The following is a 19,896-nucleotide window of genomic DNA, read 5'->3' on the forward strand; positions in this document are numbered from 1 at the left end:
TTTATTGTTTTAGATTATTTGAAAATACTTTTCATTTGGATTTAGAAGGGGAGAATTAAAACTAAAAAGTTCAATGACTTTACAACTCTTTTTAGTGTTAAAGATTATTTTAAAAACTGTTGGTTTTTTTTCTTTTTTTTTTTTTTTTGACTCAATCAATGATCCCGCTTGCTGTTTCAAAAAAAAAATGAAACGTGTACGTCTTGTTGAAAATACTGGAATAATGGAATGTTTACTTTGAAAACACACAACAAAAGTTCAAGTATCCATTCAATAGAAAGGATATTGTGTAAACAGAAAGCGTTCCCCTTTGTTGTTTTTATTTTGTGTAGAGAATACAGAAAGAAAAACATTTTGGAAGTGTCAGGGCTTTGTTTATTTTGCCCTCGCGTGTCCCAAGAATAATATGCAAACAATTCGAGAAAGACTCTGCTAGGGTCGAAACGTCAGGTCATTTAACTATTTTTTGCAAAAAGTCAACCTGTAACATAGTGACAACGTGCATTCTGGTTTAGATACATACATTCAATTTAACCTATGTTTTTTTTACTAGTAAACTACTAGTCGTATTATTGTTATCAACAATAAAGAAAAACACACAATGTCATAAGGTGTTAAAAAAATCTTGTGTTTTATTTTAAAATTGTAAACGGACATGTACACGACATACGTAAGCAAAAACCATATGAAACCTTAATCAGTGATGGGGTTAAAATGCCTTGCATGGATCCATCATTGTTCTACATCAAGAACCAGTTAACCTCCCAGGATTCATGACACAACGTGAAAAAGTTCTTTATACTCTCTAGTGGTGACTGTTTCACTTCTTTCGAGAACATTTGAAGGATATTATCCACAAATCCCGAGAAATCAAACATCCCTGCCAAACGGTTATTAAGTAAAACAAACATCGCATTTGGAAACAAAGTCAATCAAAACTGAAAATGCATTTCAATCGCGTTTTGTTATCGACACATCCTGTCTGGAAGTTATTTGATATAAACACCACTGGTTTAGTATTTTGATTATCGTCATCTGTTTAACACTCCAAGACTCAACGAAATATCTACAAGCTTTTCTATCTTGGTCAAATATTCACAAATTTTCAACAATTTAAGTGCATTTATTGCTTCTACTATTTTTTTCAGTATTTTAAAAAAGCATTTGTTTGTTGTCTTAAAACATGAACAGTCAGTCAGTCATGACTAATGCAAAAGCTGACTTTTAATACTTACAAAATACTCCAATCAATACAAAAAATCCCTTCATTGTTAGTCACATACAAAAATATACAAATCTTGCGTCCTTACAATCATGGGCAACTTTATGTACACAACCTCAGTCTTATAGGAACATCAAATAATGGAATACATGAACATGAATTTGTGTCAAGATATGGAATTCTTTATGTGGGATCGTCCTCAGAGAAAAGAAAATCAATCGTGAATTCGACACAATAAAAAATCCATCAACGAAATTTACAGACGGTGACCAAATGCTGTTAAAAACAACCATAGATCAGGAGCAGTTATTTTCGATTCACAATTACAATTCACCTCTCTATTATGTTTAAAAATGCGACTCTGCGGTCAACATGAGGTCATCTTGATCACAGATGTAGTTTGTACAACAACCACACTCCTATGAGGCACACCGGTGTCAAACACGCCAGACTTCAGTCACTTCAAGCCTTCAACAATGGGCTTTATCCATGTAAAATTAACCACAAACAATGAGCATGTAACTAGGTACGCTCATCTGAATACTAGTAATAGGCATACAGTTGTGAAATTATTTATAAATGCCTAAAATATTGGCCAGTGCACCAAAACGAGTGTGCCAAACACAAACGAATTTAAACCGTAAACAAACAAATTGAACAGCGGGAGCTACACGTGCTTATCATATCCGCCATTTTGGAAATCAATATGTACACAGGAAATGACTCCCAAAAACTGTGCAGATGTGCGTCCCGTGTTATGCAAAGGGTCAAGAGGTCAGAACTGTACATGTAGGACCTCCTTGGAAGATCTTTGTCTTTGGATTTTGGTTCTAAAATGAATTTAGAATGCATTTATAATGCTTGCTGAATGCTGACATGTTTGCAGGGTTGATATGTTGGTGTAGGAATCATGGAGATGTTTGGACTAAGGGTCATCTCACACGAGGCAATGTACAGGCAAACAGTTCCAGGCAATCTCAAAGAAGAGAAGCCATTCACATTCAAATGTTCTTATAATTTTCTTGGAAATTATAAGACATTGCTTGAAAGAGTTCTCATGTGCTTACCGAATAAGTCCTGCAGCATGCACTGCAGTTGGTTGCCTCAAAGTTGCCTTGTATAAGTTGCCTCGTCTGACAACTTAAAAAAAAAGACTCAATCGGCTCTAATAAATTTACGTCGTGTGAATTTTGATGACGGTGGTCAGTGTAAGTGTCTTCTTTACTGAAGTCTACAAACTATTCAAGGGAGTGGATTTGATTGACAGTCCAGTTGTCAACAGTTTCTTGGTTTTAGAATTGCACCGTTTATATGAAGTGCTCGCTATAGCCTCGTGGTGCAGGGTGTGAACCAGCTGAGGTCATAGACGGCGCTGGTTCCGGCTCACTGAAACTGGTAAGCGGCCGACCATTCCTCTCGTATCCTCCAGAGTAGTTGTTACCCCAACGTCCGCCACCGAACACCCCGTCGCTGTTTTCACCACTGCCTTGTTGGTTACTCCCGTGTACGCTTCCACTGCCATCGCCAGCATCTCGGTCGTAGTATAAACTGTTACTTGGCTTCGAGTTACCAGGATAATGGTCCTCGCCTCCATAGTTCATGGGCCTACTGTTCACTGGGTAGTTACCATTTGCCTGTCCACCACTGGTGCTACTTGAATAACTTGGTGCCCAGCCGTTCGGGTGTCCAGCCCCGTAACTTGGTGGGGGTCCAATGTCTGTTCCAGCGACACTCATCGCAGCTTCATCCGTACCGTGTCGGCTTCCCATGCTTGGCGGTACCATAACGTCTGGGGACGGGTGCAGCGGTCGCTCAGCGTAGTGGTTCTGCAGAGCGCCAACCGGCTCCCTGTCGTAATTCAAGTTTAAATTGTTCATGGCGTAGATCTCGTCACCGCTCAGAGCTTCATTGTTGTAGGCTGTCATCCGCAGGGTGGACGCCGTGCTGTTAGCACCGACGTGGTTGTTACCACCGCGAACACTGACTGATTTCAAAGATCCTTGCGACCCTCGGAGGACATTGTTTCGGCTACCCCTCAATGAGCTTCGTGCGCGCATGGAATGACGACCACTTGCCCGTACCGATCCCGTCCGGACGAGGTAGGCACCAGACTTCCTGTTGACGTACCCATCCTTAAAACGATCCCGGAGTTTGGCAAAGTTGGCGGCGTAGTTTATCAGGAAATGCAACTGTAGTGAAAAAGATAATAATTAGCTCATTAAAACCAATTCTGCCTGAACTTTCAGTTTTAAGCCCTTTTCACATAAGAGCAACTGAGTAGGGTTCCCTTTCTTTATTTTAGCTTTATTTTATCAATTTTTTACAAATAAATCTTCATGTGAAAGGACAACAATACTTGGACTGTCAATATTGAAAGCACGTTCTAATATATGTAATTATCTTTGGTGTAACATGAACTTTTTAATTCAAATTGGTAGAGTTTTCTTTTAAAAATTGCACAGAAATACTTCAAATATATCGAATTGATGATTGTATTTATTGACTTCTTACCATTGATAATGTGACGAGAACCGCTGCAAAGAATGCCAGTGAATACCATAAGAGAACAGGCTGCAAAAGAAATAACAACAATATTTAGTTATTTTTCACTTTGAAACTTCACACAAAACATCTTCACAGGAGTAGTCCAAGGAAGTCCATCACAAAAAGCCCCCCCCCCCCAAAAAAAAAAAAAAAATACATCTTCCACGAGCCTCTGGTCTATATTAAATAAACCCAAACAATTGCCAATATTATGATCAAACGAACTTTATTGTTTTACTGAAAGGCAGTGGACACTATTGGTAATTGTCAAAGACCAGTCTTCTCACTTGGTGTATCTCAACATATGCATAACGTAACAAACCTGTGAAAATTTGAGCTCAATCGGTTGTATAAGTTGCGAGATAATAATGACAGAAAAAACACCCTTGTCACACGAAGTTGTGTGCTTTCTGATGCTTGACTTCGAGACCTCAAGTTCTTAACTTAAATTCGTGGAAAACTACTTCTTTCTCGAAAACTACTTCACTTCAGAGGGAGCTGTTTCTCACAATGTCTTATACTATCAACCTCTCCCCGTTACTGGTAATAACTGGTAATAAAGAAAGGATTATTTGTGATGATTATTATTTTGAGTAATTACCAATAGTGTCCACTGCCTTTAACAATGTTACACAACTTTCTTCTTTAAATATTCAGACAATAAATACATCTTGACCAGGTGTAGTCCAAGGAAGTACACATCACAACAACAACAAATCTTTCACAATCTCTGGTATATAAATAAACCAAACTTAGCTACCTGACAATGACTTTTCTCAACTTTCAAACGAATTTATTGTTCTACTTACACTTGTACACAATTGGTCGAGTTCCGTATCGCAGATTTTGTCCCTGTTCTGTCCGTCTGTATCTTGGTAAGTTGCATCAACCAGAGCTGAAAACACCAATAAGAGATATTCAAATTAAGATCATATTGAGGTGTTAATGAAGTCGAGTGTTCTGTTTCCATATTATAAGAAATCGGCTGAAGTCATTTTGCTCGTCTGTTCCAGATGACAACTTGTACTTTCAGTGTATCCGTTATCCAATCCATGGAAAACGCAGACGAGGTCAACCTAGGTCAACATGGAAACATGAACAGAGGGACCTCTCCAGACTGGGCACTGGGTGGTCTGTGGAGGGTGGAGGAGGCAGAAGTGGCAGCTCAAGACCGGTCTATTTAGAAGCTTCTCACCAGTCAGTCAGCCAGTGCAAAAATGCATGATGCTAACTGATGATGATGATAATGATGATGATGTCCAATTTGCGGACAAGTGACGTCATACATGCTATATACATTGTAAAAAGAGTTCAGTTCCATCCGTCAAACTTTTGCTTCAACCTCGTTGCCATAACCAACATCACCAATAGTCAGGGCCAAAGCTATAATTAAATGGTTTTGATACCTTTTGTAGATCAACTTTTTGGCCAATACATGAATCCAAATTCAATGTGAATATAACCACCTGTTGAAGTTTCAGGTTATTAGTCGTCAAGCTTTTGACATTAAAAAACGGACAAATCACAGAGCGATGTTTCAGTACTTACAGGTAAATACGTTCTATCTCCATGGTTTCATATTCTTAAATAATGTTCATGGCATTGTTTTACCAAAATAAAAAAAAACGGGAAAACTAAAAAACAAAATGGGAAAATCACAGAGCGATGTTTCAGTACTCGCTGGTAAATACGTTCCATCTCCATGGTTTCATATGCTTATAAATAATTTTCGAGGCATTGTTTTACAAAAAAATGAAAAATACAGCAACTCTTTAATGGATTTTTTTTACCACCATTATCTTCAAATGGACGGTGTAAATGGGGAGAGGTTGATAGCAAAAACATTGTGAGAAACGGCTCCCTCTGAAGTCACGTGTTCGAGAAAGAAGTAATTTTCCACAAATTTGATTTCGAGACCTCAAGTTTAGAATTTGAGGTCTCGAATTAAGCATCTGAAAGCACACAACTTCGTGCGACAAGGGTGTTTTTTTCTTTTATAGTTAATCTAGCAACTCCGACGACCAATTGAGCTCAAATTTTCACAGGTTTGTTTTATGGATATGTTGAGATACACCAAGTAAGAACACTGGTCTCTGACAATTACCAATAGTGTCTATGTGTCTTTAATGTAAATCTGTGGTTATTGCGTTTTGTGTCTGCAAAAGGTACCCGAACCCTTTAATCCGAATAAATCTGATGGTTTACATACCACGTTGTTTCAAGAGCCATTATAAAGCTTTACAGGTACTTGGCGCTTTGCTTACCCCATTGTTTGAGCTCAATGCAAAGCGCATCTTGTCCATCGACTGGTGGGTAGAGCCGGGCTTCGCAGACACCACGTCTCTGGATATAGAAGAAGATGACGGGTACCAGCGAAACGAAACTCAGTGCTAGCCATATGAGGAACAGTACATACACGATGATCATGAACTGCAAGTTAAAAAAATATTTGTATATATTATTTTCCAGAGAGAACAAAAATAGCATGCGAAGTTTTGTTACCACTTGTATTGGTATTGTGCCCTGTTAAACCTATCAATCCTGCCTGAGTTTTAAGTTGAAGCCCTTTTCACAAAAAAACAATATTATTTAACAGGAACCCCCTTGCTTTATTTGAGTACGGTTGTAAAATGTTACAAATAGTAATTCGTGTGAAATGACAACAATGTTTGAACTGTCCAAAATCCCTTGTGAGTGAAATTTTAAAATAACTTTTTGAAAAGACTCTCTTTGGTTTTACTAGAGCTCTTGTTTTTATGTAACATAATACTATTGACGTCTTAGATAGTGCACGTATCTACCAAATAAGGTACTCAAGGCGCTGAGTATATACAAACTTTCAGAAAGATAGGTTATTGCAGTTGATGAATTTTGAGACCCAATTTTTAGCACCTTATAAGGATTTACAAGGTGCTACATGGACTATATCAATTAAATTGATAGAGCAATTTTGTAGGTTTTACAGAAACACTTCAGATTTACAATCAAACATATAGATTTGATTGCAAAATATATTACGCATAACATCATGGTTGTGTTCCACAATTCTGTATCCTCAAAGGCACAATCCACTCAGCTCTGCCGAACATTTGGGTTCAAACAAAATTCAAACTGAAGAGTCTTACCAGCCCAGTTTGGCATCTTCCTTTGGCCCTTGTGTTGAATCTTGACATGAACTCTTTCCTCACAGCTCCAGTACCGAGGCATGATATCCCAAATAATGCTATGGCAATCAGAGCCATGATTGGACATTCCACGTAGCAGGCTATTGCAATATATCCAATCCTGTAGCAAAGAAACAAGTAACACAACATAAAACACTTATAGACTACCGGGTCATCTCGATGCTCCAGAATTGCAAGGGTCGTGGGTTCGAATCACAGGACTCGAGAAAGTACTGAGTACACTCTAAGAAAAACATACCCAATGTTGCGTAAAATTTTACTCTTTGTGGTGTTCAAAAGGGAACATGGTCGTTTGGAGGGTAAAACGGTACGCAACAGGGGTTGCGTCGTAATTTACTCAATTTCTGTGTAAAACGGCTACCCAACTATGCGTCAAATTTCTTACCCAACTTTGTTGTGTCAAAATGTACCCAACAACCGACTACCCATTTACTCAGTAGTTGAGCACCATTACCCCAAGTGTTGAGTAAAAAAGAAGTAGTGCATTTTGGCAGCAAAACGGACACTACTAAAAAATTAAAAAAGCCATATATACATTGAATTGGACTGGATAGTATAATTTCCGATTAATATGGTGATCACAACCCTATAACCAACTTGCATAAAACGACCGGAGTGTTTGTGTACATTCAGGGGTGAAAACGAAAACAAAGTTCTCGCGAGCAGACTATAAGTAACAATCTCTTTTTAGAAGCGGTGTTGGCTCTCAAAAGAGCCGTTTGGTTTTGCCAAACCTGTTATTGACGAAATTGAAGCTGCTATCCGCGTATTTCCTGGTGATGCATTTCTCACTTCAACAGACTGTTGTACCTCAAACATAATGCCAAAATTCTCTCAACTGTGGTTAAATGAACATCAGAACATCAACGACCTGCAACATCAGAACTATGTCCACCCCATCAACCTTTGATTGTGACTTGTTGTGCCTGCGACTTGTATACGTCCGTGTGTAATGTGCACGTTGCATTATGGGTAAAATGGTTTCCACGAGGAGCAGTTTACCCAATTACGTGCAACATTTTACCACAAAAAAGAGCATGTCCTGCTTTTTTTAGTACGTCGCAAGGTAAACTTGACCCTGTGGCGAGGAAAATGTGTTTTTGTACCCATAAGTTGCTTCCACTGGCGAATTTTTTTATGCAACTTAAAAAGGTACAAATTACCTTCTCGAGAGTACAAGCCAAAAAGCCACATAGCCCAACATTGCGTAAGAAGTTACTCAACTTTCGTACCCAGCACATTTACTCAGCAAGTTTTTACACTTCTTTTTTAGAGTGTAGACAGTGCTAACACACATCGGTGAATGGGCAAAAATAATAATAGTCTTTAACATCTCGTATATCGTTGCGGTACCCGCTGCCAAAACAAAGGATTCGAACTGCCTCGGTAGTCTAGTTGGTAAGACACTGCTCTAGAATTGCAAGGGTCGTGGGTTCGTATCCCACCCGAGTAAAATGCTTATGATATTTTTTTTCACAGGACTCGGGAAAGTACTGAGTATACAGCGCTAACACACATCGGTGTATGGGTAAAAAAATTAAAAAATAATAATACTTGGAATAAGACTTGGAAAACAGTTAAGAAGTAAATATCAATGTTGAAAGTGCCGGAGATTCGAATTTTGGGAGTCTTTCCAAAAGACTTAATAAACAAATTTAGTGAGTTTAATAGTAGCGCAACAAAATTCCATTTCATTTAGTCTGTTTGTGAAGCCATGAACTCTCATGAAAGAAAACTTAAGCACTGTTCTAGACAATCAAATGGACGGAAGACAAAGAGGGAAGATTGTAATGTTATGAAGTTATTCAAAAAACTATTTAGGGTTTAAAATGTTCACTTTTGAATTCTCTAAGAGGCTGACTCTTGTATTACTGTTGCCATTTGGAGTTATAGTCAAGAGATCCATCCTTAACCCTTATTCTACAACACATTTTATAGTGAGGAAAACTTAACTGCACATACGAATATTTTTGCCCTAGCCATAAAACGTGTAATGGATTGGACAGGGGAAATAGCTTTGCAAGTTATTGTGCCTTTGATTATCCGAGCAATTGACACTCCATATGTATATCATGGGGTGTTTTGTGCCATAGTATATGGCTATCGCAAATTTGAATTTAAAAAACAAATGTAAACAATTTAAAAAGAAAGTGTTTTTAAATGGCTGTCATTCCTTGTCAATACCTTTATGTTTTCAAAGGAAAACCTGGGATGCCCCTTTAGTCAACTATCTTCTTTTTGCTTCATAAACTCTGACGGTGCGCCAGTTCTATGTTTGTCTCTCTAAGACACAGACCTGTTTGACAATTGTTTCCTAATTTAAAGTTTTTTTTGTCTGAGTAAAATCTTACCAATCATCCATTGAATCGCTGATCAGCGTCTTTCGAAAGAGTTCCGATGTTTGTTGCCCAGCGATTACGGCTGCGATGCAGAATAGAACTGCCCCTCCAAGGAACGCAAACACTGATAAGAGGCTCGGGCACGGGCATCGGATGCAACAGGTCCGACAAGGACCGGGAACTGAAAATAAAAATAATTTATGCAAATGCAGAGTGATCAAGGAGTTAAAACTAAATTACGTCTCGAGGAATAGACCAACAAAAAGGGGATCATGAAAACGAACTGGGCTGCAAAATGTATAACATCACGCCGTCAGGTTGGTCAGTTGTTTTGGCCGATTTGACCAAAACATTATAGAGTAAAATTGTAAACAACAATAGTTGTTTTTATAGATTTGAGAATAGAAAGATATAGGCCCAAAGCTTTCATTGTGATTGTTAAATGTACACACACTTTTGCATTTGTAACCAACATCCTCTGTCAAAATTTGTTCGAAGATAAACAATCTATTACATTGGGCATTCTAGTTTTGGAGCATCTAACCGAAGACAATTAACGGTCCTCCACCGTGACAGAGCTGATTATCGACCTAATAAAATTAACAAAGTCACAATACACACATGGAAACATGGAATCTGTCTGGTCCCACAGTCTGATCCTACAGTCTGGTCCCTCATAAGAGATGAAAGTTGAGGTTAATTATTACCAATGTTTGTACAGGAAACCAGACAAAAAATACCACTATGTAAAAACCCAGATGCAGGTCTTATTTTATTTTACTATAATAAAGGCTTAAAGGGTATACATGTATGTACTTTTTCCTAACAAAAAACACAATGTCCACAGATATACTTTAAACTTACACAGTTTGAAGATTATGTTAGTAGAAAGCTTCCTTTGAAATTTTACTTACTGAGGTGCTGTAGTTTTTGAGAAATGAGTAAAAGTAATAATTTGTGTCTCAGTTTTAGCATGTAAAAACGTATTAACCAGTTATGCTATGGTTTTGGTATAATATCATAACTGGTTAAGGGGATTTTACATGCTAAAATAGTTTTGGTCTTATGAGACCAAAACTATTTTGTGACTTGTTTTACTCATTTCTCAAAAACTACACAACCTTAGTAAGTAATATTTGAAGGGAAGCTTTCCACTATCATTATCTTCAAACCCTGTAAGTTTAATGTAAATCTGTGGACATTTTGGAAAAGTACCCTAATCCTTTAAGACCAATTTGCATATTTTCACGACATGAATGGTCTCCATGCACATTCTCCAGTCTGCCATCTTGGGAGTCAAAATGTAAACAAGCGTCTCTAATTGTCTGCTCATAAAAAAAAAAACATTTATTTATACACAAAACACACCAACACAGTGAGCCAGTCTTATGGGAAATTGTAAACATGTGTTTATGCATTTCTACCAAGTCAAGGGTGATTCCCCCTTGGTTCCACTGGGGAACATTAAGAATGTTCCAGCAGCCCGGAAAGACATACATCCTAGAAGGGTGTAATATCATCCATATACCAAGAATTCATGTCAATGGAACTCGTTTTTAACTCAACAGGCGTACACTACTTGCCCAGTGTCCTCCCATTTAAAGGCACTGGACACTGTTGGTAATTACTCAAATAATTTCCTTGGTAACGAGCAATGGAGAGCGGTTGATAGTATAAAACATTGTGAGAAATGGCTCCCTCTGAAGTAACGTGTTTTTTTGAGGCGGTGAATTAGATCTCACTCGCAGGCCTGAAGCCTTTTTGTAATTTATTATGCACCAAAGCACACAAATACTTTATTATTTTCTTGCAACTTACTTCGATGATCAATTGAGTCAAACTTTTCACAGGTTTGTTATTTTACGCATTTGTTGGGTTGGGATGCACCAAGTGAGAATACTGGTCTTTGACAATTATTACCAAATGTGTATTACACATATAAAGTGTTCGCTCCACAATCAAACCCCTTTGTCAATAATTGTGTCAATATCAAATAATTTGTTTATAATTTTTGTAACGAAGTGTGTATAATTTTAAACCGGAATTGTCTGACATATTATAGTGTCAAAAGGACTGAGTATTGCTACCAGCGGGGTTTGACACGCCAGCTGTTCAATTCCTACAACATTTTAACCGCACAGTAAATCAAATTGCGGCTCCCATAGGGATGCCATTATTGCAGGGTGACATCGTGACCCTTTGAAAGAGGTTTGGCTGTGGATTATTAAAAACATAACTCAGAATCGAACACAGCCTTCATGTTTGTTGATGATTTGGTTTTCGAAAAAACTTCTGAAAATCGGGTATCGTGTGAACTGCTGAATAAATGCCACGAATTATGGACGATTTGGGGAACAATCGTTGGATAGATGAATGCCAATGATAGAGCGTTTTCAGGGGTCGAAATTAAGTGTATTTCCATGGTAGTCAGCAGGGATAGTGACCAATAATTTTTAGTAGCCCTGATTAGATTTTGGTAGCCCGAAAGACACATTATGTCTCGCGTCACGGCTCAAACTTTACAATACACCAATAACATAGTTCTTTATTGTTTGTAATGATGATTTTTGCATTATTTTTCCACTAGCCCGTCGGGCTATCAAACTGGAAAAATGAGTAGCCCGGCTTTAAATCTGGTAGTCCCGGGCTAGCGGGCTAGTGGCAATTTCGACCCCTGGTTTTCTCCCTTAACAGTTGTCCGCTAGCAAAGTGCCAGTGAAAACACACGAGGACCAGTCACTCTGAGTGTAGTACAGACGAGCTAGGTCTTTGTTTAAAATCGTTCCTGAATTGCCACTGAATAAAATATGGACTTGAGTGAAAATGCTTGTGGAGTCATGAAATGACGAGCCCAATGTAATCCTGCTGGTTTGTCACTGAACACCCCAATTGGCACACCGACATGCCTGCGCCTGGAAGATGTAGCTCAATGTGAATACACTTTTTGACACGATGTAGCCCTGTATACAGTGAACGATTTCCCTTGTACTAGTATGGCAGAGCAAAATGCTGTAAAATGTTTCAATTGGTACTTTAAAGGCAGTTGACACTATTGGTAATTGTCAAAGACTAGCCTTCACATGACGTATCTCAACATATGCATAAAATAACAAACCTGTGAAAATTTGAGCTCAATCGGTCATCGAACTTGCGAGATAATAATGAAAGAAAAAAACACCCTTGTCACACGAAGTTGTGTGCGTTTAGATGGTTGATTTCGAGACCTCAAGTTCTAAATCTGAGGTCTCGAAATCAATATTGTTGAAAATTACTTCTTTCTCGAAAACTATGGCACTTCAGAGGGAGCCGTTTCTCACAATGTTTTATACCATCAACCTCTCCCCATTACTCGTCACCATGAAAGGCTTTATGCTAATAATTATTTTGAGTAATTACCAATAGTGTCCACTGCCTTAAAAAAAAACAGGGTTTGCCACTCATTAGCATTTAAAGGAACACGTTGCCTTGGATCGGACGAGTTGGTCAAAACAAAAGCGTTTGTAACCGTTTTTTATAAAATGCATATGGTTGGAAAGATGTTTTAAAAGTAGAATACAATGATCCACACAAGTTTGCCTCGAAATTGCGAGGTTTTCCTTCTACTGTGCGAACTAACATGGTCGGCCATTTATGGGAGTCAAAATTTTGACCCCCATAAATGGCCGACGTGTTAGTCGACAAGGTAAAAGGAAAACCACGCAATTTCGAGGCATGTTTGTGTGGATCATTGTATTCTACTTTTACAACATCTTTCTACCCATATGCATTTTATAAAAAACGGTTACAAACGCTTTTTAAAGACCAACTCGACCGATCCAAGGCAACGTGTTCCTTTAATGTGCACACACTAAGTTCAGTCTAAGTTTCTTGCTATGCAAACTTGCAGGACGAAATCGTTCCCTCCATGGCAATTTTTGTAGAGGTCATGACCTGACGAGGTCATGTCGTGACCTGAAGAGGTCATGGTCTTTTCTGTCCCGGTCTTGGCACAGTGTCTCCTTTATTATGGTGCTGTGCAGTCTTAGAATTTACTTTGACCATACTCGAGTCATAGTCTTTTTTTCGTTGCTTTAGATGTCCAGCTATTTTGAAAGATTAGTGAATATTTTCTGTCGTTGTAGTAGGAAATTAATTACCATGCAAACTGTCAAATTCCACTGAAAGTCATACCGCAGCCATACAAGGAATTTGCCCCCACTCAAGTCATGTCGTTGGTATTTCTTGTTACTTTCAAATGTCTCACTATCTCTAATGATTAGTGAATGTTTTCTGTCACGTACAGCAGTAGAAATTCACGAACATACAGACTGTCGAATTCCAACACGCACTGATTGGAAGTCCCTGAAGGTACAATGGCGCAATAAAAACACTGGCACGTGGTGTTCATGTCGCGAACCACTCTCAGGAAAACACAACACTACTTATGTTGGGATCAACATTGTGATGACAACAAAGAATGTTACTGATAAACTTGTCTTGACTCAGGGTTAGACCTGCCTTAAAAAATGTAACATTTATACTGTGTGTTGTTGGCTGGATTCGTACAGTTTTGTGATTTGATGTGCAGTTCGCATTCTTTCTTGAACCATGCAGGCAGGAAATACCAAATTGTAACTTTTACAAAAATGTACATGTAACAGACGGTGGATAGTGTGCAGATAAATAAGCAGAATTTGTGTTTTGTTGTTCATAATACGTTTTTTTATCACGCCTCAGAATAACCCACGCCACCCATCACAGCAATTGCCGTGGTGCCCTGTGCGCTTGCTTGTGTCATTTGCAAAGTTCCAAAACAAATTTACATTTTCCTCATAGAAGTGCCCATTATCAGTGGGAAATTGCTGTGTCTCTCATGAACGAAGTTCAAGGCATGTTAACGTTATTCACTGTTCACTAAAAATCTTATTTTGAAAGAGCATTAATTTTTCATTTGGAAATTAAAAACAATAGATGCAACCAAACAAAGTGACGTCAACATGAATCACCGTTTGGGTTCACCCCAAAATTAACACAGAACATGAAACAAAACTGGGCTGTTCAGGACAATTGCCACCAGGATGTTTTTCCCAAGGTTAAGTTTACTCTAATCGCCATGGGCGAGTCACACAATGTCACTACGACGTCATGAAAAAGGTCATGGTCGTGAAAAAACGAATGACAGTTGGCTGGTACCCAGCAGGACGGCAGGCACCATGCAGCTCTATAATCACTGACTGACTGTTGGGTACCCATGATGGTCATTGATAGCGTAGAGAAATTTGATTGTAAATGATCCAGACAATTTCATTGAGAAATTTCGAGCAACTTTTCATCAATTTACAACCATTAAACATGAAGGGAATAACATGACAGCATGACGTACCAGGATGTACATGTATACAAAACAGCAAAACACTGTGTAACATACATGCACATACATGTACAATGTATGATGTAGGCCTCCCGACTTTGTAATTGAAAAACAAAATCTAAAAATAATAATAATATCAATCATAAAATAACCAACAATGGTTATATAATCTACCCACATTTCCCAAAACGTTTATTATATTAACATGCTTTACAATAATCTGCAATCAACCATGAATGTTTTTACCCCTAAAAATCAACAAAGATGGCGGGGCAGATGGCTGTTCTGCCGGCGCACAAACCATGTATGATTGTAGTGTATGACCACATTTGAAATAATAAAGAATATTTTCTGACATTAATGTTAACCGATATAACACCTACCCGAATATGGTTCCTCATAATAGACAGATTCACCAGCGAGACTTCCAGCAATCGACATGACGAAGTAGTTTTTAAAAACAGAAAACTAAACAGGAGCAAAAATAACTGTTTCACTGCATCTGCGAAATGATAAATTCCGTTTATGGAAGATGCGTGCACAACAAAACGCAATGTAGTTTAAGATGAAGGAGTTCTACTGTTGATACAGATGTCAGACATCTTTCAATTCAACCATACTCAATCCCAGAGGATGCTGAACTGGATCTTGGAAAAAAAATAATGGGTTAATTTGGTGCAGTCAATCACTCCTCTTTCTATATTCCAAGGGTTAATTTGATGGCAGAGTGCTGGGTGATGATGATGACATGGAATGCACGTTCAGTAGTACGACACGAAACGACTGTACGAACTGTGTATTCTCCCCACGCTGTGAATTTATCACTCACTCGTCGGTATGCTGATGATGATGATGGCGGTTGAATTGAAGTATCACAAAATATTTGTGTAAACTCGTCAGGCCGTCGGTTCTGCTACAAAGTACGGGTCGTTATTTGAGCGTGTGAACCACCTGACTCGTCCAGTCAACCCTCAAGGAGATTTCAAGCAATTGAATACGGGACAAAAAGAAACCGTTGGTGCACAGAGTGATATTGGTTTACACTGCCTATAGAATTACTGTGTGTGTATTATGCGTTGCGTACAATGCAACGGTTGGAGTCTGTGAATAGGGTTTATGTGACGTCATGTGTTGTTATTGCGAAAGGCAAACAATGCATTGGGTTCTCTACTTGGTCATTGGAGCGGTACGGAATACCTGTTGGGTGAATCAACATGAGGGGAGGGTGAGATGTGAATGTGGAAGTGGAGTTATTTCTGGCTGGCTTATTATGGATGAATAATTGGAAAATTATGTTGAGCTGTTGTGTATAATGATGAGTATTTCTTTTTTCTGTGTATCCCAATATGGACCTATTGTGTTTGTGTTTGTGTTGGTATAATGGCGGCTGTGATAGGCCTATGCCAGGTACAACTCGCCAACACTAAACAACTTTCAATTGTGGATTCCAGAGATATCTTCAAGTTGGCATTCATGTAATGTTCTTTGTGGTGGACTAAGTTGTTCTAGAAGTCTGGCAACTTTTGTCAGGGGCACAATCATTTGTACTCTCAAATAAACTAAAACTAACATTTTACATAACTGTTGCGAAACAAAATTTCATTTACATATTAACTGAATCTTAATTTCAAAGTAACCCCATATTCCTGTCAAGAAAGGTTGAAACAGATTTCATTTTACATTAAGTAAAGTTTATTACACTAAGAATTCGTAACAACTCAAACTTGAGAGTCAATTAATAAATAAAACAACTTACAGGCAATTGTTCATCTTCTCTATCACCAATTTCTTGTGAAGAAGATCCTTACTCTTTGAGAAGATCAAAGCTTTCGAAAAGTTGAATCGTTACCATCGGTTCTTCTCAGAACCAGACACTATTCAAAAAGAGATCATTTGGTGGTTACACAAACCTCTCTTATTAGATATCGCCTAACTAGCAGTTGCAGGCCTCTTTCAAATCTTCATAAAAACTCCTGTTCAAGATTTGAAATGCATGAATGGGGGTCGTTTTGAAAGGTTATGTTCCAGTCTTGCCTCAAGCGATTCGACACAAGATCCTGTAACAACAAAGTTTGAGAAACTCTATTTCATGTGGAAGGTTACCGGGGTTCATGAAAAGAGAAGTGATATCTAACCTGGGTCCTACTTCGTAGAGCTGCTAAGCTGTTGATTAGCATGAAATTTCTGCCTACAGATAAAAACAGGTTTACCAACCCGATTTGCATCTGTTACACTTTGCTTTGTTACTGGTATTCAGCTATTGTTTGCTTATCCCGAAAATCACGTGGAAATTGGGGTTGTATCCTGTTTTTATCAAGGCAAAATTTCATGTTAACAAAATTTCTGTGCTTAGCAGCTCTATTGAATAGGGCCCTGGTTTTTAGTCTTAGATATTTTACCAGATGGCCCCTTTCGTTGTTGGTGTTGAGTTATTTTGATCAGTTAGTTTCTGATGCATCCGAGTCATATTTTCCTGTGTGTATTTTGAACATCTCGAACAAATAATTAAGTGCTTTCTATGGCCGATCTTTTGCAGTGTTTGGAATTTGTTGAACTTGGTTGCTAATACATTACTGCAATGCATGTTTCACTCCTTCTTGAGACATTGGTGGTTTGTTATCCTTACTACCCCTTTTCATGTGGGATACGATACACCATGAGTCCTTCATTAGCGTTTTATATGCTGCTGTTCAGCACGAGGGGGCGCTATTCAACACAGGTATAGGGCTTTTACACAGTATAGTCCAATATATTCACAGTCGTAGTCTTTTCCATCGGTGCGATCCATAGACTTTGATGATTTTAAGTTCTAGATTCGCCAGCAGCATCGTGCATGCGTATAGTGTAGGCAAGCAGTAAAGAAACAATCTTTCAATTATGTGGTGATATTATACGAGTATGGTCATTATCAGAACATGGAGGTAGAAATGACAACTTCTTCAACCACACCCATTAGACGGAACACAATTTTTATCTATAGATGGCGCGATTTTAAAGTACACTCAACAATAAGTATCTCAACAATAAGACGATGTGACTTATGTTTACATTCAAACCGCCCTCTGTTGACAAAACACTATATACGGCGTGTTTCGCCGGGCACTGAGTTGCGTAGTCATAAATTAGTAAGATTGCGTACACTTTCTAGCTGGCTGCCAAAACACAGAGGTTTTGCCCGGCGGTATGCGCGCTAATCATGTTAGGTTTTTGTGTGACGTCAGAGGTCACATCGTCTATATCAAGGTTGATTTGAGCTTGGAGTAAAATATTGACCAGCATTTGAGGCAGCACATGAGCCGTGTTAGCGCTGACAAGAAAAGGATCATGAGTTAATAATTTGATATAAACAACTTGTTCGTGTTGAGCCACTCCGTACCTTAGGTTTTGATTTGTTTTAATACCTTAATATCAACAAAACTAAGCATAATATAAACTTAGTTTCAAAAGGAGTAGCCATATTTCCGTATGTATTGTCGACTATCTGTAGCAGTTATGTTTACGCAGGACGAATAATCCGTAAAGTGGAATACCAACCTGAAAACAAAAAAACCGTCTCACTCAGAACGTTTCTCAGATTGGATAGGTGGAGGTGGGCAAAGGGCAAGAACGGCCCCAGCGGCAAGTATCCAGGACTGCTCAGCTTGCACAGATTCTTATTCATGTATGCAGTGCATAGAAATATGGCGCAGTTTAAGTGTGATGCATGATGGGACTGCGCATAATTAAACCAATGAGCGTGCATGGTACGTCTGCCCATCCCAGCGCCGTTGGTTAAAGCATGGCGCTTGTGACGAGCGAAGCAAAGTGCAAGCACGGCGAAGAAGAGTTTAGGGATATATTGTTGCCCACACAAATTCTGTGCTTGTCCAGCACGCATCATCAGTGTATAGTCAAGGGATTCACACCCCGTAGGAGGACGGATTCCACTGTAGTCTCCAAATCATTGGTGGCATGGCATTGAAAACGTCCATGAGAAACAGTGGTTTCTAACGCAGAGGGCGTCTGTCTATTTGCCTGACTTGCTGGCTACGACTAGGGTGGATACAAGACAGGTCCCCGCTGTCATATCCAGTTATTCCATGGGGTACAATCATCGTTTGATAAAGGGTGCAGTGACATAATGCCCAAATAGTCACTGCTGTCACGTCCGCAATTGAAGTTGACAGCATATCTCTATGTGAAATAACCGAGGTCAGAGGTTAAACTACACGCCGGTTTTGCAATTGTTTGAGGCCGGTCTCTGGCGTTATTCACGAGCCTCGAAGTGTGACGTCAGATGTTCAGGCTACGGCAAGGGCTATCTGTATACAGCTAGATTTCCGCGTCCCCAAGCATTGAGTCCTCTGGGACAACCCTTAGCAGTAGCCGTAGCTGTTTACACCATTTCGGATACGACCTAATAAGTGACATCCGATAATTATTCGTCCCACCTCTTCTCTAACGAGAAGTGCTCCAAAGGTCTTTCCCCTTCTGGTTGCCGCTCTTCACGGTCAAGGTTTCAAAATTCAATTTGAAATGCTTTGCATCAAGTTTCGTCCCACACACCGCTTCATTTCGGACTTAACTTCCCTGCATCCTATTCTCCTAATGTATGTTCCAGTTCAAGCGTAATGTAAGTAGAATTCTTCTAACTTAATTCTCCACGCTTTCATGTTCTATTACTTGTGTGTAGCCCAGACTTTTAGTGACCTTTTGCGCCTTGTAACAGGCAACTTCCTAGAGAACTAGAGCAATCGACAATGAATCGAAATCAATTGAACTGAATTGAATTGAATACTGCTCAACAATTCTACCAGACACTCCGTTGAGATTGGGTCATGAAAACAGCTAGGACTATAGTTATACAGATTTTGAAGGGTGTCGTGTTTCTGTTCAGTAAAGTGTGGGTTCGAGTCCCGGTCGTTACGCCCATGGGTAAATGGGTACCTTGTACTTTATTATACTTGCCCTCAGGGAGCTGAATTGGTTTAACTACTGATGGAATTAAATTGCCTCGAGACAAAAGGTAATAAAGTTGGAATCACTTTCTAATTCTGAGGTCTCGAAATCAAATTCGTGGAAAATTACGTCTCGAAAACTACTCCACTTCAGAGGGAGCCGTTTCTCACAATGTTTTATACTCAACATCTCCCATTACTCTTACCAAGTAATGTTTTATCCCAATAATTATGTTGAGTATTTACCAATAGTGTCCACCGCCTTTAATAAGAGAAGTAACTGTTGTATATGTAACGATGTTGTACTCGTCTGAAAAAT

General features: G+C 38.9%; 1 protein-coding gene across 1 annotated transcript; it reads right to left on the reverse strand.

Annotated features, from left to right (window-relative positions):
- Positions 1-614: 614 nt before the first annotated feature.
- LOC139936379 (uncharacterized) lies at positions 615-15,744 on the reverse strand. Its single transcript, XM_071931187.1, has 7 exons — positions 15,024-15,744; positions 9,303-9,471; positions 6,892-7,051; positions 6,031-6,196; positions 4,576-4,661; positions 3,734-3,793; positions 615-3,411 (listed from the first exon to the last, which is right to left on the reverse strand). Exons 1-7 carry the CDS (start codon positions 15,079-15,081, stop codon positions 2,530-2,532), a joined length of 1,581 nt encoding a protein of 526 aa, XP_071787288.1. The 5' UTR covers positions 15,082-15,744; the 3' UTR covers positions 615-2,529.
- Between the last annotated feature and the right edge of the window lie 4,152 nt (positions 15,745-19,896).

The sequence above is a fragment of the Asterias amurensis genome, chromosome 4 (genome assembly GCF_032118995.1).
Source record: "Asterias amurensis chromosome 4, ASM3211899v1".
Taxonomy (NCBI): Eukaryota; Metazoa; Echinodermata; class Asteroidea; order Forcipulatida; family Asteriidae; genus Asterias; species Asterias amurensis.